The sequence below is a fragment of the Dromiciops gliroides genome, chromosome 2 (assembly GCF_019393635.1).
Source record: "Dromiciops gliroides isolate mDroGli1 chromosome 2, mDroGli1.pri, whole genome shotgun sequence".
Taxonomy (NCBI): Eukaryota; Metazoa; Chordata; class Mammalia; order Microbiotheria; family Microbiotheriidae; genus Dromiciops; species Dromiciops gliroides.
In genome coordinates, this window is record NC_057862.1 from 181,721,515 (window position 1) to 181,747,263 (window position 25,749).

At 36.1% G+C, this 25,749-nt stretch overlaps 1 protein-coding gene across 2 annotated transcripts in view; it reads left to right on the forward strand.

Moving 5' to 3' along the window:
- The window catches only part of KATNBL1 (katanin regulatory subunit B1 like 1), a 55,986-nt gene extending 39,983 nt beyond the window's left edge, over positions 1 to 16,003 (forward strand). For both annotated transcript variants that reach the window (XM_043981045.1, XM_043981044.1), the window contains 9 exons: positions 592 to 719; positions 1,249 to 1,289; positions 1,689 to 1,968; positions 4,031 to 4,149; positions 4,692 to 4,742; positions 4,817 to 4,906; positions 5,203 to 5,292; positions 7,045 to 7,138; positions 10,311 to 16,003. In XM_043981045.1, the coding sequence (XP_043836980.1) occupies positions 606 to 719; positions 1,249 to 1,289; positions 1,689 to 1,968; positions 4,031 to 4,149; positions 4,692 to 4,742; positions 4,817 to 4,906; positions 5,203 to 5,292; positions 7,045 to 7,138; positions 10,311 to 10,343 (912 nt within the window). In that variant the 5' untranslated portion in view covers positions 592 to 605 and the 3' untranslated portion in view covers positions 10,344 to 16,003. The remainder of the gene's footprint in view (positions 1 to 591; positions 720 to 1,248; positions 1,290 to 1,688; positions 1,969 to 4,030; positions 4,150 to 4,691; positions 4,743 to 4,816; positions 4,907 to 5,202; positions 5,293 to 7,044; positions 7,139 to 10,310) is intronic.
- Positions 16,004 to 25,749: the final 9,746 nt, after the last annotated feature.

The window sequence follows — 25,749 nt, forward strand, 5'->3', positions numbered from 1 at the left end:
GTAATTAATTAATTAATTAACATTGTGTAACACGGGTTGGAGTAGTATGAGGAGATTTAATTCAGGGATTAGATAGCTCGAGGCCAGAATGTTTTCCTAATTTAGCAGCACTATCATTTGCAAGTATGGGTTTTAAGACTTTATTGTAAAAGGTTGCAAATAGGAGGGAAAGTTCCTGTTATTTGGACCTTACTTTTCTACTACATTTAATAAGACCTATGACTTCACTGGCATGAAATTTAAATTCCAAGTTGAAGCCTGGTGAATGTGAGTGAGTGAGTAAGGGAAAGCTATCAGGGCCAGAGTTGTACCACAAGGAAGTCTTTCTGACTCTTGGCTTCCTTGATCTTCAACACAACTTAGAGCTAGCTGTCATTGCCAGTGATCTAATAATTTGTTTTTCAGTCACTTTTCTAGATTTCTCTGCCTGATGTGCCCTCACTATTTAAGGTTTTGTAAATAACAAAACAGAATTTACTTTGTGACTAAAGCAGAATGCGGTTGTGTGTGTGTATGTGTGTTAGATAAATAATGAAAATATTTCACTATGTGGTCAAAACTAATTAATTTCTTTCAAATTTCGTCAACCAGGGATTTAAGAGATTATGGCATCTGAAGCCCACAATGATAGAAAACGGAACCTTTTGCATATTGAGGGCCATTCCATTGATCTTCCTAGGAAAAGGATCTCTCATTTCACTAATAAGAACATGAAGGAGGTATGTTAATGTTCTTGTAAATTTCTCAGATAACATGTAACATAAAATGTCAGAGAATCTAAGCTTTCTGTGGTGCTGTGAGTTCTGGTTAACTTTTTACATAATAGAAAGGTAATTTAGCATGTAAAAAAGTGTTGTCTATGCACTGTCCTAAGGCTTGTTACCTTTGGCATAGTTTCTCCTAATTCATAATGAAATTCTTATGGAAGAAAAAAAATATAGTCAATGTCTTCTAAAATATAGAATACACTCTAAATGAGAATGAAGTAGCTGAGATTGACAGATTACCATATACCAGTGAAATCAATTGAATCATTGAAGATGATGCCAGGTAAAAGTGGGAAAATGTGTAGAATTTAATAGTAGTTAAAGGAATGCTCAATAGAAATAGAATTCTAATCTTTCCCTCACAATGAAGAATTGTAGATTTATTGATGTTACCTACTTATTTTGGCACAATCTCATTAGCAGAAACTTTTATCTAGATATTTGTTCTTGGGTAACGGTAATTTTCTCCCTTTATTGATAGGGTAAGAAATCTCCAAAACAGTTGGCTGCTTATACACATAGGTAAGAAATACTTTGAAATTGTTGGGAAGCAATAAATCTTGAAAGCTGGGGATGGTTAAAAATAGGAAACTGTATTAAACATGTTATTTATAAAATGAGGTTGATCAGTTATAATATTAAGGTTCCTCCTAGTGTCCCAAATTCTTTGATTCTGTGTTTGATTCTACTTTCTTTGAAAGAGCAGAGATTGCTCTAAAGCTAATTTTGTGGTATTTTACCTCCCTCAGCCATGAAATTATGTTGTCAGAAATATTCAAACTCAGGTACAACCAACTATATAGTACTTGGTTGGGTGGATGTCAGATGACCAGAACTTTATTGCAAAATTGTCCCTTGACCTTTAATTTTTAATAAGATTGTATTTCCTTCTTTACTTAAACGAGCTAATTGTTTTTACAGAACAGTTGGATACCCTGTGAAAAGTCCAGACAAACTGCACAAAGAAGTATATTACAGAAAGAAAGTTCATCATTATTTTCCAAATCCTTGTTACAGAAGAAAATACTTTTCTAGAATCAGGGACTGTGACATGGCAAATAAAGAAAATGAACTGGCTTGCGCAGGCCACCTGCCTGAAAAATTACGCCATGAAGGTCGTACATTTATACTTAATGCCAGTGATTCTAGTTCTTCACAAACGGAAAGCCCATCATCAAAATATAGTGGATTTTTTACTGAGGTGAGTCATTCCATAAACTCATCATCAGCATGATTATATATATGTTTTTTCTTTTGTTGCTCTCTTCATTCTGCAAAGTACCTCTCATCCTTTGTCTATGGAATCTCTTGAGTTGGTGCCCTTGGGCAAACCTCATAGTTAAATCAAGCAAACTTGAAACAATTGTTATGTTTTCTTTAAAAAGTTAATATTTTTCTGTATAAGTAGAACAGATTTAACCAGTTACCTATCTCCTGCAGGATCCAGACTAACACATTGACAGGAGGAGGTTGGGGGAGGGGGACAGAGAGAGAGAAAAGATCAGATCATGTGAAAAAGTTGAACTGTTCTATAAAAAAGCAGGAACTAACTCTCCTGGCATACTTTACCTGTCCCTTAGTTCAGTGGAGTCCTAACAATTTAAACACCCTAGTGTGGTGGTAAGTTATCGATTGTGACGTCACACTGGCTGTAGTACTGTAGAATAGCTTACTTCAAAGAGGTCATTTGAGGAGTGGTTTGGTAAACTCAGGATTTGTTTCTAGAAAACAGCTCTTATGGGGGCAGCTAGGTGGCGCAGTGGATAAAGCATGGCCTTGGATTCAGGAGGACCTGAGTTCAAATGTGGCCTCAGACACTTGACACTTGCTAGCTGTGTGACCCTGGGCAAGTCGCTTAACCCTCATTGCCCTGCCTCCCCACCCCCAAATCTTATGAAAACAACTCTTATAAGACTCCAAGCAGTAAGGCAAATAGTAATCAATTTAAGGTAGCAAAGGTGATAAAAGATGAATATGATGATTAAAAGAATAATTACAAGTATATAGTATTGTTAGAGAACTCTTGATTTTGGAAACATAAGACCTTTTATACATGGTACTTTAAATGATATTGGAATTATGTAGCAAGATTCTTCAACTTGCTTCTTGGAAAATAATGAAAAGAAGTTTCTAGAGGAATGGAAAGCAGATCAGTATTAGACAAATCATGATGGAGAAGGAGACTAGAATCAGGATTTCTGGGAGATTGGTGGGAAGTTAAAATATTAAAAAAATTCTTCATGAAGTAACAATGAACCAATATAAGAATTGGAGAATGGGTGAGATGAGATTATACTTTCATATAATAAATATGAGAAGAAGAATGTAACTCTCCATTATAGAAGTACTGGGTCTGGGGCGGCTAGGTGGCGCAGTGGATAAAGCACCAGCCTTGGATTCAGGAGTACCTGAGTTCAAATCTGGCCTCAGACACTTGCCACTAGCTGTGTGACCCTGGGGAAGTCACTTAACCCCCATTGCCCCGTAAAAAAAAAAAAAAAGAAGAAGAAGAAGTACTGGCTCTTTGAGGGATCACAGTGACATAGTTTCTAATAACTAATGAAGGATTCCTATAAATTGAAGGATTTACTATGGTTGTTTAGGTAGCGAATAATTGTAATTGCTGCTGTATTGTAAAAGACTGTACACAGTCTTTCCTTTCCTTCTGCCTTTTCACATTCAAAGCTCTTTCCCAAGGAATGCTTACTGTCTCTGGCTCCCATGTCTGCTGTGCAATTTTCCAGGGTTTATAGATTGATGCCTTATTGTTAGAGGCCTAATTTACCTTGCTTTACTCATACTTAATTTTAAATCATTTTTTTTTCTTTTTACCCTAAAAAAATTTAAGTTGATGTTATAATACTGTAGAGAGAGAAGCTAGGCCTACCAGAATATTTTCTCTTATATCTTGATCCTCATAGAACAGAAAAGGATAGTAAGAGTTGAGGAAAGGGTATTGATGCTGCAGTCTACTTGCTGTTCTAATTGAATAACTACTTCAGATCTCTTTCCTTATTTCATATTTTTCTCCTTCAATATGGATTTTAACACATGAGCTTGTCATAAGGTATACAGTGTGATACTGTGGAAAGAACTCTGGACTTGGGAGTCAGGAGACTTGGGTCCTTGTTTTAGTTCTACCAACAACTAACTTTACACCTTTATACCCTGAAACATAATTTTTATCATCTAAAAAATAAGGCACTGGATTAAACTATATCTTTGGTACCTTTCAACTTTAAATACTGTTTCTTTGCTTGTAGGTTTCTCAGGACCATGAGACGATGGCACAAGTCCTTTTCAGTAGAAATCTGAGGTTGAATGTAGCTTTAACTTTTTGGAGAAAGCGAAGCATAAGTGAACTGGTAGCCTATTTGGTGAGGTAAATCATTGTAATTTTTTCTCATTCTTGGTTCTCCTAAGCTGTAAATTTGAGAGATAGCCGTCTAGAAGCAGATCTTCAGCTTATGATGTTTTAGACCAGAAAATGTTAACTTCCTATACTTAATTTTAATTAGAACAATAGTGCCTAAAGTCTATGTAGCACAAGTTTGATAAACAAAAATCTAGTCATCAGTTTTATCTTTACTTGCTTTTACCCTGTTCCTCATATATAAAGAGGAAATTATAAATGGTTTGTTGATTTGGGGAGAAATTGTGTTAGTCACCTTTGCTGACTGAGGTGAAGATGATTTGAATGTGAAAATAGCTAGCTGCCTACTAACCTTTGCTTCTCTCTCTTTTATCCCCCCTTGTTAACTTCAATTTATTCAGAATAAAGGGAGCACAATTAGGAATAAAATATACAAGAACAACATTGTAAAGAAAAAAACTACTCTGAAAGACTTAAGTCTCTTTTTTTTTGTAGGTCCAGTTTTTTTGTTTTGTTTTGTTTTTTAACCTTTGCTTCTCTTAATACTATAGGATAGAAGATCTTGGAGTGGTGGTTGATTGCCTTCCTGTACTCACAAGCAGGTAAAAAGAGAACATTTTTAGAAGAGTAGAAACCATGATCTATAAACATTTTTGTAACCAAATGAATATTTTAGTTTACAGGAAGAAAAGCAGTACATTTCACTTGGCTGCTGTGTAGATCTGTTGCCTCTAGTAAAATCACTACTGAAAAGCAAATTTGAAGAGTAAGTGTCTCTATAAATTTCATCTTTTATTTTCAGCAACATATATTGAGGTTCTATTGTATACATAGTATAGTATTAAGTTCTGTGGGAGATACAGGCATTCTAGTTGGGAGATTAATAGATGTGAAACAACTGGGGAAGATTGAAGTGATATCTTGTCAGCAACTCTAATACTTAAGCATTGATGGTATTGTCAAGTGCTGAGGAAAATTAAAAGTAAGTGAAAGGGGTTTCTATTTAATCAGTAAAGGCTTTTTGGATGAAAAGCATGATTTTTACAGAAAATATTCTTTCAGATATGTGATAGTGGGTTTGAACTGGCTTCAAGCAGTCATAAAACGATGGTGGTCAGAACTATCTGCTAATACAGAAATTGCTAAAGATGGGTAAGTATTACAATTTCTATACTTTGCAAATATACTGCTATGCTAGTAAAATTGTATTATCAGGATAGCATCTTATAGATAGATAAATCAATAGAAAGAGAACAAGAATTTATTAAGCTCTTATGTGTCAAACACTGTACTAAGCAATAGGAGTACAAATATAAGAAAAAAGACAGTTGTTACACTCAAGGAAATTACATTCTAATGAGGAAAGACAACTTATAAAAGGGAGCTGGAAAAGGAGCAAGGATGGAGTTGGAAGAGGAAGGGTATCTTTATGGGGATAAGGCTGCTGGTAAGGATGTGGAAGAGTCAAGAGATCGAGGAGTAGAACTGGGAGAGCTGGGAGCATGAATGGCCTAGGCATTTTATGACATGGGTAGTTATAGCTAGCGACTCACCGATCAGAGGAAATAGTGCAGAAGCCAAGGTATCTTCAAGAAGATGAGAAGGCTACTGGCAAGGGGGTAAAAAAGTCTGGAGGGTGAGGAATGGATCCAGGGGAGAAGTGAGCATGGATGGCCTGGGCCATTCATGAATGGTGGTTCTATCAGGGCTTCACCAATCAGTGGAGAGGATGCAGGAGCAGAGACATCACCCAGGTGAGATGACTGCTTGCATATATGATCATAAACACAATGTCATTACTCCCTTTCTTAATAGGGAGGATTTAAGGAAATGTTATGCTCATTATAAAATTATAGAAAAACCTTGGAAGGCAACATAGTGCCTGCAGTTAACCTGGAAGTAGAAGATGTGAGTTAAAATTTTATCTCTGTTGCTTAATACATTTGTGACTGGGGCTCAGAGAAATTATTTGCCCAGTTTTTCTTCATTTTTAAAGGGGGATCACAATGTTTGCACTATCTACTTTGTGATATTGTTGTGAGGATCCAGTGAGAGAGTTTATGTAAACCTTAAAATAACATAAATGTAAGCTGATGTTATTAGGCTACTGTGATGATGTCTTCATGAGAAGATTCTAAGATAGTTGCTTAGAAACTTCATTTTTGTTTGTTTGGGTTTTTTTGGTTTCTTTGTTTTTTTTTAGTGAGGCAATTGGGGTTAAGTGACTTGCCTAGGGTTACACAGCTAGTAAGTGTTAAGTGTCTGAGGCCGGATTTGAACTCAGGTACTCCTGACTCCAGGGCCGGTGCTCTGTCCACTGCGCCATCTAGCTGCTCCAGAAACTTCATTTTTAGCAAATCTGATTTATTTACACCAGTGTGAAGATTTTCATATTAGAATATACTTCATATGTAGAATTTCAGAACCCAGTAACCTCTCTTGTCCTGGATAACAATGTTGTAAGCCATCTTACTCATTAGGTATTTGGGGTGAGAGTGAGAGCATCTTAAGGGCTTTTATTAGCTAGCCCATTGAGAGTTCAGTACATATTTCTGTAGTTTTGGAAATATGTAAATTATTCTATAGACTGAGACAGATAATCTTAAGTAGCTCTTGGCTTTCTCCTAAGGGATTAGAGGACTATCAGAATCAGCTGTTCCCTGTATGGCTTAGGCAGTATTTTCAAGTAGTTATGGTAGTTGAGCAACCTGTGATCTTCATGAATAACTGACACATATGACAATAAATAATTCATTTGAGTTACAATATCGTGTTGCCTCAGGGTAACTACTTAAATAATGAAATTTATTCAGTCATCTTTCTCTGGATGCATGTATATTACACTAGACTATATGTGTAAACAGTCATGAATAAATTTTTGTTTACATTTTTTTTTTAATTAAGAAATGTTCATATTTTAAAACAACAATTAAGTGGATTGTGGAAACAAGAAAATCATCTTACTTTGGTTCCAGGATACACTGGTAATATAGCTAAGGTATGTATATAACCAAAGGTATAACAAATGTTTGATTTTAGATGTTCAAAAGGTTTAATAATCTAGTCCTATGGATTTATAAAACTAAAGAACAAGTGAGCAAATTACTTAGCTAGTTAAGTAAGTGATACTATAGAGTCCTAAAAGCATGCCTCCCAAAGTGCCAGGATACTCTGGGTATAGTTCTAGTGATCCGTTCCATTCCTTGGCAGGGAGCAAAGGGACTGCCCATTGGAGGTCTTTCAGATGCATTTCAAGATAGTTGACTTCAGGGGGTATGTTATACTGGTGTGATTGTCATAAGTATTAGAGAAAGCATTTAAAGAGTTTCTAAGTGACTAATGGGAGGGGACAGTGGTACTCAGGAAGCCAGAGAGAGAGAAGATATACTCACAGTAGAACAGTTCTGGACACTTCACTGTCTCACTTGAATGAGGACACTGAGTGTGAGGAGTTTTAAAAATGAGAAGGAAACTTGATCAGTTTCTCATACCCACTTAATTCTTTTATTTAGTGACAGATTCTGCTCCAAATGAGGTGTTAACTCAGCATTTGCGCTCAAGAAATCCACACACAATTGTTTCCAAAAGAGATTTATTAATTATTGATTTATTCAGCTGTGTGGATGAGGGAGTGGAATGCTACAGGTCTACAAACTTAAATCCACATCAGAGTGTTAATGGGGCATTTCCCCAGATTAAGATACTGGTATGTCAGTTATGAAGATGATCTCCTAGACTTCTCTTTTTGTATGATAAAAGTTAAATTTTTGACGTGTTAGAAATGCTCCCTCCTTTTCCAGAGTTGCAGGATGAAGATTGGTTCATAGCAAAGTGTTACCCGCTACCTTTGCTTCCAGACACATGAGTTGTGACCTTGAATGTAGTAATAAATTGAAGGGGGGAAAATGTGAGAGTAGAATGTTTCCTAATTTCCTCAGTCTTAGCTAATGGGAAGTATGGAGAACCGTATCTATGTGCCAGCTTCTTTGAGGTCATTTGGGCCCTGTTGAACATTTATTTTTGTTTGTTTTTTGTTTTGTTTTGTTTTTTACGAGGCAATGAGGGTTAAGTGACTTGCCCAAGGTCACGCAGCTAGTAAGTGTTAAGTGTCTGAGGCTAGATTTGAACTCAGGTCCTCCTGAATCCAGGGCTGATGCTCTATCCACTGTGCCACCTAGCTGCCCTTGAACATTTATTTTTGAAGTTAAATTGGGAAAAGAGGAGACTTTCCAGGCTGGCTTTAGGGGTAAAAGCAGAAGAAAGCAAGAAACCAGGATAGTAGCCAGTAAGTATGAATCATCCCAGAGAGTTCAGGAAAAGTGCCAGGAAGATGGCCTTGGGCTGTTTTCTCAACTGAGAATCGAAGGCCCTCATATTGGTGATTACTTATTTCTTCTACAGCCAAAATGTAGCAAAGGAGGGGCACTCTCCCAATATACAAAGATCCTAATGAGGAAAAGAAGCCTTAATTACTAGTGCAAATATGTATAATTTTGTATGCTTATGTATATTTTATAACAAGCAATATCTATTTATACTTCTCAAGAGGGAAGATGACACTTTCAGTTGTGAAATTCTCAGATGTAAACATGTTTTTTATAAGGGTTGTAGAAACCATAAACTAGAAACTAAGTAATGAATGAATTGCAGTAGTCACAGTTTAAAAAGCCCTGCAGTGACAAACCTCCAGTTTTCCAAGTGCTTCTTTTGTGCCTTCTGAGAAAGCCATTCAAACCATAAAATAAGCTTATCACCAGAATTGATCTTTAACACTGATTTTCTAGGCTCTTAAAGGAATTTATAAGTTACAGTTTGGGATAACACATTTTTTAAACTCTAGAAAAATATTTATGAAAAATTTTGCCTTCCCTAAAGAAAATACTTAAAAAGTACCTTATTATTGGGACTATTGCCATTTTTAAAAATTTGTCCAATATCAGAGGACATTAGCTTAGGTCATTCTCAATTTTAACAAATAGCTTTCCTGTTAGGACTTCTTAGATGTCTTCAAGAAAAGTAAAATGGTTTTGTGTGTAGCATATTTTATATGGAATTTTTGTGATAAAAATATTTTAAAAAACTTATTCAAAATGTTTTCTCAGTTATTGTGGTGAAGCATAGATATTAAAAATTATATGCTCTAATTTAGAATCTATATTTATATTGTGTTCTGTTTTTAAAAATTCACAGGCAATAGAATTCATAGGACATCTATAAAAATAAGAGAAGCTTTATTATTAATTTGGCCAAAGATATTACCTTTATTGTTGAAGATAATGCTGATTTAATTTTGAAATTATGTCTATAATTCCCAAGTTTCTTTATGGGAAGGTGCTATAACGAAACAACTCCCTGAACAATTGAAAACCTAAAATAACTGACTTTTTTTTTGAGAGTGAAAAATCTGAAACAGCCTAAGAAATATCATGATTGGTTGACCAAATTACCCAAGAAGTTACAAAAACAAAATTCTGTGAGAAATGGAGACTAGAAGCTAGAGGAGACCAAGACATGTGTAGGAGGCAGGGAGGGAAGGAAAAAGAGGAGAAGCATTAAGAGAACACAGAAAAATTGTCGGGGACAGGAAGAATTGATGAGATGGGGATAGAGAGACCATGCATTGTTTATTTTACCTTTAACAAGACAAAGAAATCAAGGTTTAATAGAAATTACTTCTATAATATTTCCTGGGTCCAAGTCACTTTAGCTTAATCTCTTATACCTTCTGCATCTTGATTTGTATAGCTTTGTACTGTCAGAATTATAATCTTGAAGCGCTGTAATAACTTGAATAAGGAGAAAATTTTATTTGTATTGTGCATAATGCATTTTTTTTAAGTGAGGCAATTGGGGTTAAGTGACTTGCCCAGGGTCACACAGCTAGTAAGTGTTAAGTGTCTGAGGCCGGATTTGAACCCAGGTACTCCTGACTCTAGGGCCAGTGCTCTATCCACTGCGCCACCTAGCTGCCCCCCATAATGCATTTTAAATGATTTCCAGTAATAAAGATGAAGCACAAAGGAATTTTTGTTTGTTTGTTAAACAGAAAATTAATTTATTAAGTTATTAATCTGAAATAGGGACTTAAATGGGAGGATGTATGTGTATATATACACAGAAATGGGGGGCTAAGTATTGACTAATAGTCTGTTTTTATTTTATTCTCCAAGGATGTAGATGCTTATTTATTACAATTACATTGAGAAGTGTCACCTGAAGAGGACTTCCTTATTCAAGATATTCTGGACTTTGTAGCTTCCAGAAAGGGGTGTCTTCTGAGAACTGTGAACCAAGGAGGGAAGTGGAATCTTCCAAAAATGCCATTTAATGAAACCACTAATGAAATCCTAACAATCTACTTCACATTGAAGTGGAAAAATATCCACAAGGAGCATCTTTGACTTCAATGAGGTGAAAGTGCACTGTGAAAATTGTACGCCTTTGCTACATTTGGGATTTGTATGGTTATTTGGGGAAAAGTTAAGTGCTTCTAGGTCTTATTGCAGTCCTTCATATTGCATAAAAATGTAATTTATACTGACATGAAAAGATAAAAGGGGCAAGATGTTTTGCTAGGAACCACAAAGACCAATCACCATTAATATTTTTTTAAGATTGTGTTTAAAAAAAAAACAAAAAACAACCAGACAACCAAACCACCAAATGTCTGCAGCTACTTTGTGATTATATTGAAAAGACTTTAAAGATGTTTAAAATAACATAGCAAATAATGGATAATTCTTTTCACACTGAGATACTGTGTAAAGCAAGATGCCTTAATTATTAGTATGTTTGAAAAGGCCAATGTATTATGTTACTTTTATCTTTTAAAACAGCCATGCATACAGGCATGAAACCAGGGCTTTTTTCATTCATGTAGAATATTGGTTTTGGAACCTATTTCACACAGTTTGGATAACTTGATGATATTTTTCTCTGATTTTTGCCAGAATCAGAGTGAGTGTGTGTGTGCGTGTGTGCGTGTGTGTCTGTGTGTCTGTGAATATAAAAAGTTGGATATTAATTGTATGAATGTTCAACTGTCTTTGTAGTTAGCTAATTTATATTCACTTTTAAAAATTATATTTGGATTTCTATTATTTTCAGTTCTGTATCATTTAAACTTCTTTTATTATTTGAGTAAATATACTAAATGTTTCTTTTTTTGCTTTTAAAAATTCATATAATTTCATACATGTTCTAAATTCTTTCTCATCACTTGTGTTTTGGATAACAGTGTCTAATGCTTTAGAAATGTTTACAGCTAGGGTTGACCTTATGTTCTCCATCCAAATAATTGATACACTACCTCCTTTAATGGTTGCTTTGAAATGGGGTTCACATATATTCTCAATGTATACAAACCCAATTTTGGTATGATTTAACAGTGGTATGTGTTAAAATTTCATGACATTTGTCAATACACTTAATATTACCACTAGGTAGGGACAGAAAAGTTTATATACCACCAACTCACTTAGAACAAGGCTGGTAGTGATCTGGCCAAATACTTTTGGGAATCATTTTTCTGTGAAATGTTTCCTCATGGGCATGAATGTAAATCTATAGCATTTGCCCAATCAGTGACTACTGATATGAATATTGAATGTGCATCTTTCTTGCTTTAAAAAGGTAGCTTTCACTGACTCTAGATGCTTTTATTATGTGGTTATATCACACATAGTGGAAAACCTGTTGTGATCATTGCTTTTCTTGAGCCTTAGAAACGTTCCACATTATTCTAATTCTGTGATCTTAAAAAGAAATTTTTTCTCAAGAGGTGAGAAGGTAGTAAGCATTAATAATCTACACATCTGAGATAAGAAAATATTGATTTTTCCTTATTTCTCATTTATTACCCTAGTAATTACTGTTTTGATTGAATAATCTGAACCAGCTAGTCAATTGATTGGAATACAGTACTGATGAGACTTAGAGAATAGGATTTTGATCCTTTTTGTGTTAGTTAGCTTAACAGAAAGATAACTGTGTTGAGTGCTGCCAACCAGTCTTCCAAATTTGTGCTCTTGTTGACAAGGGAACCAGCTGAGGATAGCTCAGCATAAAGCAATCATTACTGGAAAAACAATTCAAAAGTATATGTTCTGCTGACAGAGTCAGTAGTGTCTTTGGATACCAAAGACAGCACTTTATGAATACTACTTTTATTAATACAACTGCCATGTTGATCCTTGCTTTGGAACAAAGTGGTTTTTTTTTAAATTTTCATTTTTTAATAGATGTTGTTTAGTTGATCTTAAGTAAAAATAAGATCTTTTATACAATATACATAATAAAACTGTAATTACTGCCCCTCGCCCCCAAAAGAAAAAAGACAAAGACCCTTTGTGCCTGAGCCTAGACTTTTTGGATAAGAATGCATACCACTCCACTTTAAATACTCTAGGCTGTGTAGGCAGCCTGAAGATGTAAGTAAGAACTATTGAGTAGACCACACTCCTGTTTTTCTGTTTTGGGCTCTTGTGTTTTTTATTTCAATACCTACCTCTCAGACATTGAAATTTGACTAGTGTTTGTAAATGGCTTTTAGATCACTAAAAGAAAGATATTAGATAAAAAAAAGTATAATTAAATAGTTCTAGTGGTGTTAAGTTAGGCTCAGCTACAGTAATTTTAATCAGAACAGTGTTGAATTCCAGAAGGAGCCAAAGAAAGTGTTTACAAAGTATTCTGGTAATTGTAAACAGTTCAAACATGGTTTGACCTAGATTAGGACAATTGCATGCTTGTTGCCCATTTGTTGAACACTAACAGTGTTAGCAGAGTGGCTGTATTTTATACGGAAATTAGGGACTAGACAAGGTCCCTCCCCGATAGGGACCAAAGAGGCACTTCCACCTTTTCAGAATCTCTTCTTAATTTTGTAGCCTAACAAGTCATTGGGACTACAAACTTAAAGATGTTATTTGGGGTTATCACTTGAGTAGGTTGTATCATGAAGAGTTGATTATGATCAGAATGGCATGAAAAGTTATAAGGCAGGGACTTTAATGGCATGGCTTTAATAAAAAGTGGTCTAATGCTATCAGTACTCCGTTTACATAGCAGAAATTGTAGAGTCCTGAGTTATATGATAGTTTGCATATGTGTTACTATATTTCCTTTGTGGGGGGATGAAACATTTTTGCAACCAAACATTGGAAACTACTAAGAAATTAGCCATTAGTTGAAACAAAATTCTAAGTTGTTCTGTAAAGAACTGCTGCTTAGTTTCTAACAATCTTTTATTATTGAAATAATAATAATAATCATCTTACTGACCTTAGAATATTCTTATATTTGGAAAGTTGTTGAAAAAAATATGCTGGGGCAGCTAGATGGCACAGTGGATAAGCACCGGCCCTGGATTCAGGAGTACCTGAGTTCAAATCCAGCCTCGGACACTTACTAGCTGTGTGACCCTGGGCAAGTCACTTAACCCCAATTGCCTCACCAAAAATAATAAAAAATATTATGCTACAGAAATAAAAATCAAATTATTATACTTTCTAAGCATAATTCACATTATCAGCATTTTTGCTGTTTGCTTAGATACTTAAATCAAGGTAGGACCGCAAATGGAAGAAGAAATAGTTTTCATTAAAATCCAACACTACTGTACTAAAGTCTAATCCTTCCCAACCCAGTTGCTTTCTTCTTATTTAAAGTCAAGATAATCTCAGATGCTACTGTCAGTTAAGAAATAATAATTACAACTTAAGCAGCTGACTCAAATAGTCTGATCCATTTCATATAAATAATACAATCTGGGTTTTGACATAATTTTTTGCCTTGTGGGTCACTTCAGCGAGAAATAAGTTTTGCTGAACATCTGCTAGCAGGGATTTACTATTCCTTTTCCTTCAGCAAGTTACATTTCAGGCTAATTTGAACATCATACTAAAGCTTTTCTTGTAGCAGTCTGAAGAAATCTAATACCTAATGGTTTTAGGGTGAAGAAAACATCTCCAAACTTTTAATGCTCATATGATTTGCACAGCTTTTTTGGTTTGGTAACATCACTGTATTCCTCTAATTAATGTGAATGTAATAGGTCATTAACTACTCCAGAACCTGACATGAGATCTTTATAAATCAACCCTGCTAACCCAGAGACCAACCTCCACAAGTGGGGTACAAAGTTAGCAGTGTCCTCATTTAAGATTAGACTACCTTATTAAATTTGCCATCCTCTATAATACGTTGTTGATTCAAGAATTTGGTTTCAAATCAGGATCTGCTATCTGCTCAGCTGCTGTCCATATCACTGCAGTGTAATCTCAGCATAGCAGTAGAGCTGGTACTTACAGGAAGTACTTCATACATCTTGGGGGTTTGAAGCTGGCATTCTATTTCCCTTTTGCTGTAACTAGAAAGGGGACATAATCAACACTTACCTTCTGCCCTGTAACTGAGTCACAAAAACTCAGATTTGAGTGCTGAAGGGTGGGAGGCCTCAGAGACAATCTAACACAAACTGTAGAAGAACAGAAATTCATGCTAGAGCACCCCTGAGAAGTGGCTGTATTACTTCTGCTTAAAAAGCACTGCCTTCAGAGGCCCTTTACTTTTTTTTTTTTAATATAAATTAAAAGATTGCTCATCCTGAGACTAGATATTTAAATAGCTCCTCGTTTGTGAGCTCATGCCATGAAACTAGACCCTGTGGGGTTGAAATGATCCCTGCACTTCTATCTTCTTGGGCAGGAAATAGCTCTTCCCACAATGCTTCATTTGACTGTGTTGGTATACTCAACTGTTGTACCTTTAAAAGTTTGAAAAGATACAATGACCTTGGTTTTCATATACTCTGCTTGGGTTTCCTGCTAGGTGTTCTCCTCTGGGATTGGCATTAACAATTGTTCTGGGTCTAGTAGTATTTCTCCTGATGGACCAGGAGTTTGTGGGGAATGGAATGACTTCAGCCCCAGCAATCTTGGGTTCTGGTAGAATCGAATTGGAATCAAAAGGCATTAGAGACTTTTGGTAGACCTTCTGATCTACCAGCTTGCTTAGATTCACTGACCACACTGCCCTCACTTACCCCTGAAAAGAGATTGTCTAGGTCATCAGACCCAAGAGTGGTTGGCTTCCTCAGGTTCAGACCCATCAGCAGCAGCCTGAGGAAAAGATGTGCCCTCTTTGGCTTATCAACTGATGACTTACCCCTATTGCTAGGGCTGGGAATCAGTAATTTAGGTATAGTAAAATTTGTGGACTCTGGAGGAGAACCATGGTGTTGATCCTTGTCCTTTAGACCCCAGTGGGGGCTTGGCTGGAGCCTGCTAGCAGGTGGATGGATCAAGTCCTGGTCATCCTGGTGGCCAAGTTGTTCTTTAAACTTCCTTAGGAGTTCTTCCTTGGCCCTTGAGATTGCTTTTTGTTGAGTAGCATAGATATCCCATTCATTTCTGTTAAAGTTCTTGATTATTTCTTCATCTTTCTTTAATCCTAGTCAGGTAACCTTATCCTCTTCTCTCTTTTCTTGTAAATTTCGTTCTGCCTTGTGGGCAGCATCTTGTAAAGCTTACTACTTATCTATGTTAACTTCAACAAGGGTACTTCCATGAACTGCAGCAACACCTATAGCTATTATGGACAATTGAGGGTTACAGTCCATATTCCAGCTGATTAACACTTGACAAATCAAAGATTCGAGCATATGAAGAGGAGATGCCATGTGTTACAATTCCTTTTACAGCCTGGCAAAAAGCTGCCAATTCACTTGCCAATACCTCGCCTCAGGCCAGAGGACATGATTCTACTCCATTGGTTGTTGTTTTATTGTTGTTTTTGTTGTTTTTCCCCAGGGCAATGGGGGTTAAGTGATTTGCCCAAGGTCACACAGCTAGTGAGTGTCAAATGTCTGAGCTCGGATTTGAACTCAGGTCCTCCTGAATCCAGGGCCGGTGCTTTATCCGCTGTGCCACCTAGCTGCCCCCCATTGGTTATTTTTTTGGAGCAATTGTGTTGTGAGTTCGAGAGCTCACTTCATTGGTTGTTTTTTAAAGAATAAATTCCAATAGTTTTGACTATAAGAAGCCCTGCAAATCTTGCTTGGGCAACAGAATTGGAAATAATGGAATCTGTTGCACCATGCCTGACTGCTGATTAAACCTTGGTTATTAATGTAAATTTCAATATAAAGCATTGCTGCACTAAGGAGAAAATAACCTTCATAGTTCTGGGTGCCACCCAAATATGTGGGAATTCAGCTAGCCCCTTATTTAAAGTGGACCTGGATTTGTTTCTGTACTTTCTCAAGGCAAGCTCTCTCCAAGGACTAATTTGGGTAGGAAGAGGCCTGTGAATGCTATAAACAACCTGATTCAACTCTTTGAAATATTACCCTGGTCTATGGCCTGCAATGCACAGACAACATGTGGGGTATTTCCCTGCATTGCAATAAAGTCTGTGAGTCCCAAATCCTCTTTCCTACTTTCCCTTTTTGGGAAAGTTTCTTTGATTGTGAATCTATGCTGAGTGAGATATAGGGAGAGAGCTCCTTTGAATTTAGTGATGGATCCTTCATAAAAATATGCTATGAGGAGAACTAATACACAGCTGTCTGTATTATCGCCCAAATCAAGCCCTGCTTCAGTCACATCAATTATGCTACAACACAGCGGGACATAATCAGGGGTGTTGAAGTAGGTCAGTCTTCTAGATCAAGAATAGTGTTGCTCTATATTTAGCCCAACCTCAAGAAGAGCACATCCATAAGGACTGATAGGCACTTTTATTCGATGTTTATGTTTAATTCAGAGTTATAGTAGATCATCACTGGAACTGTAATGTTCTTCAGTCCTCTGCTTTTAAATAGCTCTAATCATGGCAAAGATTTTCCTTCTATCAAAGATCTGTCTCTGGGTCAGTTTCACCCATTGTTCTTGTTCTGTCCTCTAGAACCTCTTCTATATGACAACTCTTCAAGTAATTTCCTGGGATTTCACAGGGAATCAGAGTTGAGACTAGCAGTATGTAGTTTAACTCAACTACCTTCCTTTGTTTGAAAATGGAGACATTTGCTGATCTCCGGTTTGTACTGCTTCCGAGGTTTGCAGAGGTAACTGACAGCTAAGCAATCACTTCTGGATAGCTATAGTTGTTTTTCTTTATATCAAGCCAAAGGCTGCCGCCTCATACTTTTCTATCCATTGTTTCTGGAGCCAAGCAAAAGTCACAGCCTTCATGACCTTGACAGTTCTTGAAATACACAGACAGCTGTTTGTACACTCCCTTCCTCTCTCCCCTTTTCTAGATTAGTCATTCTCTGTTCCTTTGGTTGAACCTTCTAGCAATGTCTATAGTTCCTTTACTATACTATCCTCCTTCCTCTGGAAATTCCCAAGTTTGTTGGTGTCTTTGCTAAAATGTGGCATACAGAACTGACATTTCAAACTGATGCCCCATAAGCTCCTCAACTTCATAGGTCCAAAACAATTATCTTCCTCACCCTCTACCTTCTCCCAAACCCAGTCCTCTTTCAAACTTCTCCATTACTATAAAGGACAGTGCCATCCTTCCAGTCACTCAGTTTTGCTGGGTGTCATTCTTGATTCTCTCCTTCACACTATATAACCCAGTAAATTGCCAAATCGTGTTGTTTCTTTCTCTATAACATCTCTCACATACTTCCAACAACCATCCTTGTTCAGACCTCATCACATCCCCCCCCCCCCTTTCAGGGCAGTGAGGGTTAAGTGACTTGCCCAGGGTCAAACAGCTAGTAATTGTCAAGTGTTTGCAGCCGGATTTGAACTCAGGTCCTCCTAAATTCAGGGCCGGTGCTCTATCCACTGTGCCACCTAGCTGCCCCTTAATATTCTGTTTGTTTTTGTGGGACAGTGAGGGTTAAGTGACTTTCCCAAGGTCACACAACTAGTAAGTGTCAAGTGTCTGAGGCCGAATTTGAACTCAGGTCCTCCTGTATCCAGGGCCAGTGCTTTATCCACTGTACTACCTAGCTGTCCCCCACCCCCACCCCATCACATCTTGCCTGTACTACCACAATAGGCTCCCATTTGGTCTCTGTGACTTAAGCCTTTGCCCACTCCAGTCAATCCTCCACATTATCTGACAAAGTGATTTTCTTAAAGTGCAGCTCTGCTCATGTCTACTCCCCATTCAAGCTCCAGTGGCTTCCCTATTAGTTCACGCATCAAACATAAATTTTAATGTTTAAGCTCCTCACAACCTGGCCCCCTCCCTTTCCAGTTTACTAGTGCATTACTTCTATCCTCACACTCCAGTCTATATTGGCCTACCCATTGTTCCACTCATAAAGTGTTCCATCTCCCGTCTTGTGCCTTTACACTGTGTTCTCCCTATCTCCAAACCTCAGATATCTACAGTGCACTCCCTCCTCACCTTCAGGATTTAGCTCCATTGCCACCTTCCTCATGAAGCCTTTCTTGGATCCCCTAGCTCCTAGTGCCTGCCCCAAAGTAAAGTGTATTCATTATATATATATATTTTCTGTATAGACTCGTATGTGTAAAGTCTCCCTTTACAATGTAAACTCCTTAAACAACAGGGACTGTTTTGTTTTTATCTTTGTATCTCCAGAGCTTAGCACAGCTGCTAGCACATAGTAAGTGCTTAATAAATGCTTGTTGATCTATTGATATGCTATCATCAGTGGAAAATACAGTGGAACTATTAGTCACCCCCTTTGTCATAGGCACTATACCTCTATTAATGCAGCCTAAGACTGTTACATTTTCTGTCTGTTTTTACATTAGTGACTCAACTTGAAGTCACATAAACCAGTCTATCCGTATCTGTCCCATTTTGTCCTTGTGTGGTAGTTGATTTTTTAAACCCTATTTTTTTTAATCCATATTAAATATCACCTTATTGATTCATTACCCAAATGTTTCTTACCATAACTTCCCACTTTGGTTCATGGATTTCTTTACATGAGTACATACAGTTCTATGTCACCGCCTCCTTAACAGAGTGCTAGATTTGGAGTCAAGAAGAATAGGGCTCAAATACATTCTCAGATACTTATTAGTTATTTGCTGCCTTAGATACTTACTAGTTGCTTTAGTTTCCTTATCTTTAAAATGGAGCTAGTAATAGCACTTCCCTCACAGGTTCATTGTGAGGATTAAATGAAACAATGCATGTAAAGTACTTTGCAAACCTCAAAGCAATATATAAATATGGTATTATTTTGAATATGGTATACTAGTGATAGAATATCTAATGGAGTCTGTGTGATACCTTTGGAGGTCAAATTTCAAACTCTGCATTAAGATAGCTAGTTTACCTTGTTAGACATTCTTCACAACATTTGAGTATAGCTGTCAGTTAGGAATTTTATTTTATTCCTGGATATTTTTTTCCTGTGGATTATTCTTTTCCACTGATACTCTTCCTTTGTCATAATTGCTATTTGCTGTACTGTCTGATTTCAAATAGAGATATGACTATTTTTTCTCCTTCCCCTTTCATTTTCAATTAAAAATTTTCTTGATCATATTTATAAGTTTTCAAGAAGATTAATTTTTCCAGCCATATTTGTATCCATTTTTTTCCCCTGGAAAAGTGATAATTTCAGAAGCTAGATTCCAGAACCCAAATTATGTTAATCAGATACCATATGTTTTTGTTTTTGTGGGGCAGTGAGGGTTAAGTGACTTGCCCAGGGGCACACAGCTAGTGTCAAGTGTCTGAGGCTGGATTTGAACTCAAGTCCTCCTGAATCCAGGTCCAGTGCTTTATCCACTGTGCCACCTAGCTGCTCCCCAGATACCATATTCCTAACCAGTTGTTCACATTCCCAAATTCCCAAATGTCTTTTCTTTTGAAGTCCCTATTTTCAATTGGAAATGGTAATAAAAATACCACTTATGTCTTTAAGTTCTTCCGTTTCTTGCACAAAACTTGATTATCCCAGCAACATTTTCTAAGTTTCTTTTGGTAGTATGCTTTATCTCCATATGAATTACCAATAGTGCATAGCGATTACCATGTTTGACAAATATTGAGAGATTTTATATCAAATTCCAGACGAATTCCTGGCATATTTCCTAGGAAAATGATATACTTCTCTCTTTATTTACACCAGGTCCACAAATCACTCAGTCCCCCCGGCCACTTACTTCCCTTCTTATTTAATTAAAATATCTACTATTTTCTGGTGGCATTTGTGAAAACTCATAATCATTAAGCGAATATTAAGTGCCTACTATGCTCAAAACATTTCTAGATGCTACAGATCTTTCTGTGGCATATGAGAAGCTGTTCCTGCCTGAGAATACCTGTGGTTTACCCTTATCTTCCTGTGGAAGAGTTTCATACCTCTCCCTAGTGCCAAAAGTTTAGTTATTCTTCCTTTTTTGTTTTATGTTCTTGCATTGTTTGACCTTCCAGTACAGCTTAGAATTTCTCTGTACCTCAGTAGATGTTTTTTCTCTTGGTTTCCCCTTTTAAGCATTTCCTTCCTTCCTTTTTTTTAATTTAAATTTTTATCTTCCCAAATTACATGTAAAAACAAATTTTAACATTGACTTTTAAAACTTTTTGTTCTCATTTCCTTTCTTTCAAGCAACACTTCACTTTCCCTGGTAATTTAGAGGGTTCTTCAGCCCATTCACCATCTGTACTAGGAAAGCCAAGCAATTTATTGTGTACTTTACTGCTGCTACATGTCTCTGGCAAAAATTAAAATATAGCACACTCTCTACAGATCAATGTAAAATGCTCTTTGCCCCCTATATGTTATAGATCCCAAATCTTCAAGTCTTTGTTACTCTTGTGGCTCTAACTCTTGGGTTGGTGGCTCCTACTTGCTTCCTTTCTCAGCATGATAGTTTCCTACCAAAGTGCTAATGTAAACAGAAACTGTCTTCCATTCTCCGTGTGAAGGTGCTATATAAGAAAAATCTAGCTTCCAGTCATCTTTTTGATACTCTATTTCTCCTGTTTTCTTTCCTCCCACTGGTGTCCTCAGACACCTACCTAATGATTATTGGTTTGTCAATATTTCATTCCCTCACCTTGAATGCAGAAATCATTATAAATGCTGAAATATCTTACCACATTTCTAGAATTCAGTATCATATTTGTGTTTTCTTCTTGTAGGAAATGAGGCATTTGGACTTTTTCCTTTAAGGATTTCACATGCCTTTTGAGACCTATTATACAAGGATGTACCTTAGAATTCCACAGAGATGCATGAGACCAAATGAGCTAAACTTCCTTAGTCTGGAACAAAGACATCATTCCTTTTCTTTATTTTTGTTTTTACTAAACCAGGTGGGTTTTGTGCTATGTAGGTTTTTATGCTGTTGCAGAAGTCAGTTGAAGTAACAATTCATTTCCTACAGGTTATTGCTACGTTTGTCTTTCTGTTGTTTGCTTTTCACATAAAGTACGGAAACTATTGAGTGCTACCTTTGTTAATGTGTTTTCTATTACTGCCTCAGTTTGATCAAAATACAATCCAGAGATGTATATGAAATAGTATTTCACCCTTTTCTTTACTGAAAAAAAAAAGGTGAGAAAAAAACCTTTTTAACATGAAATGCTTATAGAATTTCTGGAAGAGAAACCTGAAGAGTATGAAAAAGAATGGTTTGAAGAATGCTTTGAAACAGCAATTATAGGAATCTATTTTCTTTGACAGTTGCTAAATATTAAAGTAAAAACCATTATCAGGAAAATAGCACATATATATTGTATTAATATTTGGAGAAGAAACATTAATCTTTTGGAGATTTTGTTTTGGAGACAGTCTTCCATTTTAATGTATTGACTTTCTTCAAACATAATTTTCTAAATCAGTAGAAAGGTTCTTATTCATTGTTTGAAAAGCTTAGGTATCAATATTAAGCAAGTGAGTTGAGATAAGTGAGTGTAGAGTTGGGAATACATTTTTGGATGAATTCCTACTTGTGATAACTATCATACAGTTGTGCTTTGGAAAGAGGGATCAATTCAAGATGTCTTATCATTTTAGCTCTAATAGGTTAGGCTGAATGAGTGCATCCTGGTTATTGCTGAATATGTTTTACAAGAATTTCAAGACAACAGTTTGCTTTTGTACTCACTTAAGATTATTCTCCCATTGCAATTAAAGTAAAATGTAACAATTTTCACAAGTTTTCTTTGGGAGGAAGGAGGAAAGTTTTCTTTAGCTGAATCTGGACCTGAAGTTATAGAAATTCTCATCTTTCAGAAAAACAGAAGCAAAGATGAAAAGATTATAGCCTCAGCTCTTGGCAGAGGAGGCCAAGAAAAAAACAAAAAACCAATTAACCTATTTCTTTCCTGGCCAGCTCTTTTGTTTTTTAGGAAGCCTGCATGAATGAGCTGAGTTGATAACATGATTTTGCAGTTACTTTTGATAACTCTATAAACTCCCAAGTAGGAATTGATTTTAAAATAGATTTTGGCCATTCCTATTCACATTTACCTTGAGTAAAAGGGTGTGTTTGCATGTGCACATGCATACAAAAGAGGAAGTGTAATAATAATGTTCTGTTAAACTGCATCCTGAAATCATAGGTTTATTTCCCTACAGTGTTACTTTTGCTACTACAGAAAATGGACAGAATCCCTTAGCAAACTCTTATAATAAGGCCTATGATTTACATTGGCTTTGTTTAAAACAAAAGTATTTAAATGACCTTACAATATCAGCAATAAAACTGTTTTCTATAAATTAAATGGTGGTAGTGTTTGTTTTAACCTAGTATAGTTTTTACCTCTAACTTCTGGGCTTCTTGTTTTAACAACCAAAGAGATCAGTGAAGAACTGTTTGTACCCTTGTACTTGATTTTTTGTGAATTATTCTTAATTTTGTGATTTTTACTTCATTTGTAAGCTTTTTCTTTAAAAGAAAAATGAATATTTTTCAAAGTACAAAAAAAAAAGTACGGTTTACTAATGGTGATTCCAGCTTCTAGTCTTTGAAGTTATTCTCTCTGAAGAGAAATAGGAGCATCAACTGAAATGAATTTATCAGGTGCCAACATGTTAACATTTAATAATATTTGTTCATGACTATTTTACTAACAATGTCTTTTTAAAAATAGCTTGTTCAAATTTCCTATGGATTGAACAACTTTATATTTTCTGCATTATAGAAATCATTAAATCTACATGTAGACCATAATGTTTTTATTCTAGCAAATGTTTGCTATAGTTGTTCCTGTGGTATCTGGAAAATTGTATTGCTATCAGTTTGAACAGGTAATATTTTTTCAGTTATTTACAGATACATCCATAATCATCTACATAGTGAAGCTCACTGAGCACTGAACAAAAGCAATGATGGGTCTAACTGAAAGAAGGTTTCCGAAGGAATAGAAAAAACTTATATTACAATATGAATCCTCACATTTTTCCTGGAAGAAATACTCTGTTAGCAGATTAGAGTGATAACATGACCTCAATTTCCTATATTCTGCTAGCTTTATATAGTTTTAAATTTTAGATAGTTAGTCATATATTTGTTTTATTATCCATAGATAGTAGTTATTTAGTTTGTTTATCAATCTTTAAATTTTTATTATTTCTATATTTTTGGCTTTAAAAAAAGATTTCAAGCTCCAAAGTCTCTCCCAGCCCTTTCCCCACTCACTAAGAAAGTAACCAATATAATATCAGTTATACATGTGAAATCATGCAGAACATATTTCCATATTAATTATGTGGCCTAAAGAAAAAAGTGAAAAATATGCTTCAATTTGCACTCAAAATTAAAATTCATCAGTTCTAAAAAACACAAACACACACACGGGGCAGCTAGATGGCGCAGTGGATAGAGCACCGGCCCTGGAGTCAGGAGTACCTGAGTTCAAATCCGGCCTCAGACACTTAACACTTACTAGCTGTGTGACCCTGGGCAAGTAACTTAACCCCAATTGCCTCACTAAAAAAAAAAAAAAAAAATCGTCAGTTTTCTCTCTCTGGAAGTAGATAGCATTTTTCATCATGAGTCCTCTAGAAGACAATGGTTATTTAGTAAACTGATATTTAAGTTCAAATTTAAACTGATTTAGTGGAACTTATTTAGACTTTGTCTTTTAAAAACAAGACATTTCTATTACTCTGTCACAGTATTGCAGTTGTCTGCCAGTTTAATATTTATATTAGAAACTGCCTAAAATCTAAAACAGAACACTTGAAGATCATAGTAATCTCGGTTTCTTTTTCAACATTTTTATTTCATCATGTTCATGCCATAAATAGTATTTCTGTGACTTTTCTTTTAAGAAAAGGGTAACAACTGTCTAGACAGAATGAAAAATTTTACTTATTTTATGGTACTTTTAAAATTATTTGTGTGTATACATCTACATACACACACACACACACACACACACACACACAGAGTGTCTCCTGTAATGATATGACTAAATTGTGAAGAAGCCCAAGTGATCTATAGACATTCTAATCTAGAGAATGCACACCAGTTAGTTTGAGTTACAATGGAGCCAAAAGAATATGAGTACAGTTGAAAGAACCTTGGATTTGGAGTTAGACTTCTTTTACATGAGACCTTGAGAAACTCACTTAAACTTTTTGATATAGTTTCCTCTTCTGTAAAAGAAGGGGTTGAAATAGATGACCTCTCAGATCCTCTGTAGTTCTTTTTTTGTTTGTTTGTTTTTTTGGACGATCCTCTGTAGTTCTAAAGCCATGATCCTTTGGTCCTAGTCATAGTTTTTGGGATACTTATTTCACAAACTGTTAATGAGTTTGGTTTTGTGTAAAGAAAACATATATGCAAGTGAAACATCTACTAAAGTGAAACCATGGAATCTCCCCTCCCCCAACAAATAAAATGTGATTAAGAGTGATTCAGGGGCAGCTAGATGGCGCAGTGGATAGAGCACCGGCCCTGGAGTCAGGAGTACCTGAGTTCAAATCTGGCCTCAGACATTTAACACTTACTAGCTGTGTGACCCTGGGCAAGTCACTTAACCCCAATTGCCTCACTTAAAAAAAAAAAGTGATTCAAATCAGGGCAGCTAGGTGGCGAAGTGGATAGAGCACCGGCCCTGGGGTCAGGAGTAACTGAGTTCAAATCGGCCTCAGACACTTAACACTTACTAGCTGTGTGACCCTGAGCAAGTCACTTAACCCCAATTGCCTCACTTAAAAAAAAAAAAAGTGATTCAGATCAGATTTTTCCTTTACTGTTCCTTTTATGTAATACCTTGAAATCATTTCACATATTCTCAACCTTTTCCCCCCAAACAAGGGAAGGAATCATTGTCTCTTTTGAGTAATTTCCTTGATAACTTTTTAAATAAAAAATTAAAGTAGTCAACTTTTCACTTCAGTGAATACAAATAGTGAAGTTAACCATCTGCTGGGTACCATTGTTATGAGATGCCCCATGGCAGGGTGTACCTGGCATCTAGTCATATTACCAGCTGTTGGTAATGATAGTAATCTGGCTCCCACAGATTATTGGCTATGTTCTCTTGGGTCCTAGACACTATACAAAACATATGCAGTGCTTGTTCTTAAGTTTCTGTTCAACGTAAATTTAAGTGCCTTCTTGTAGCAAAGCACTATAATAAACTCAGGAGTTAAAGGGACAAAAACAAAACAGGTTATTCCAAAAGTACCCAAATACAGTA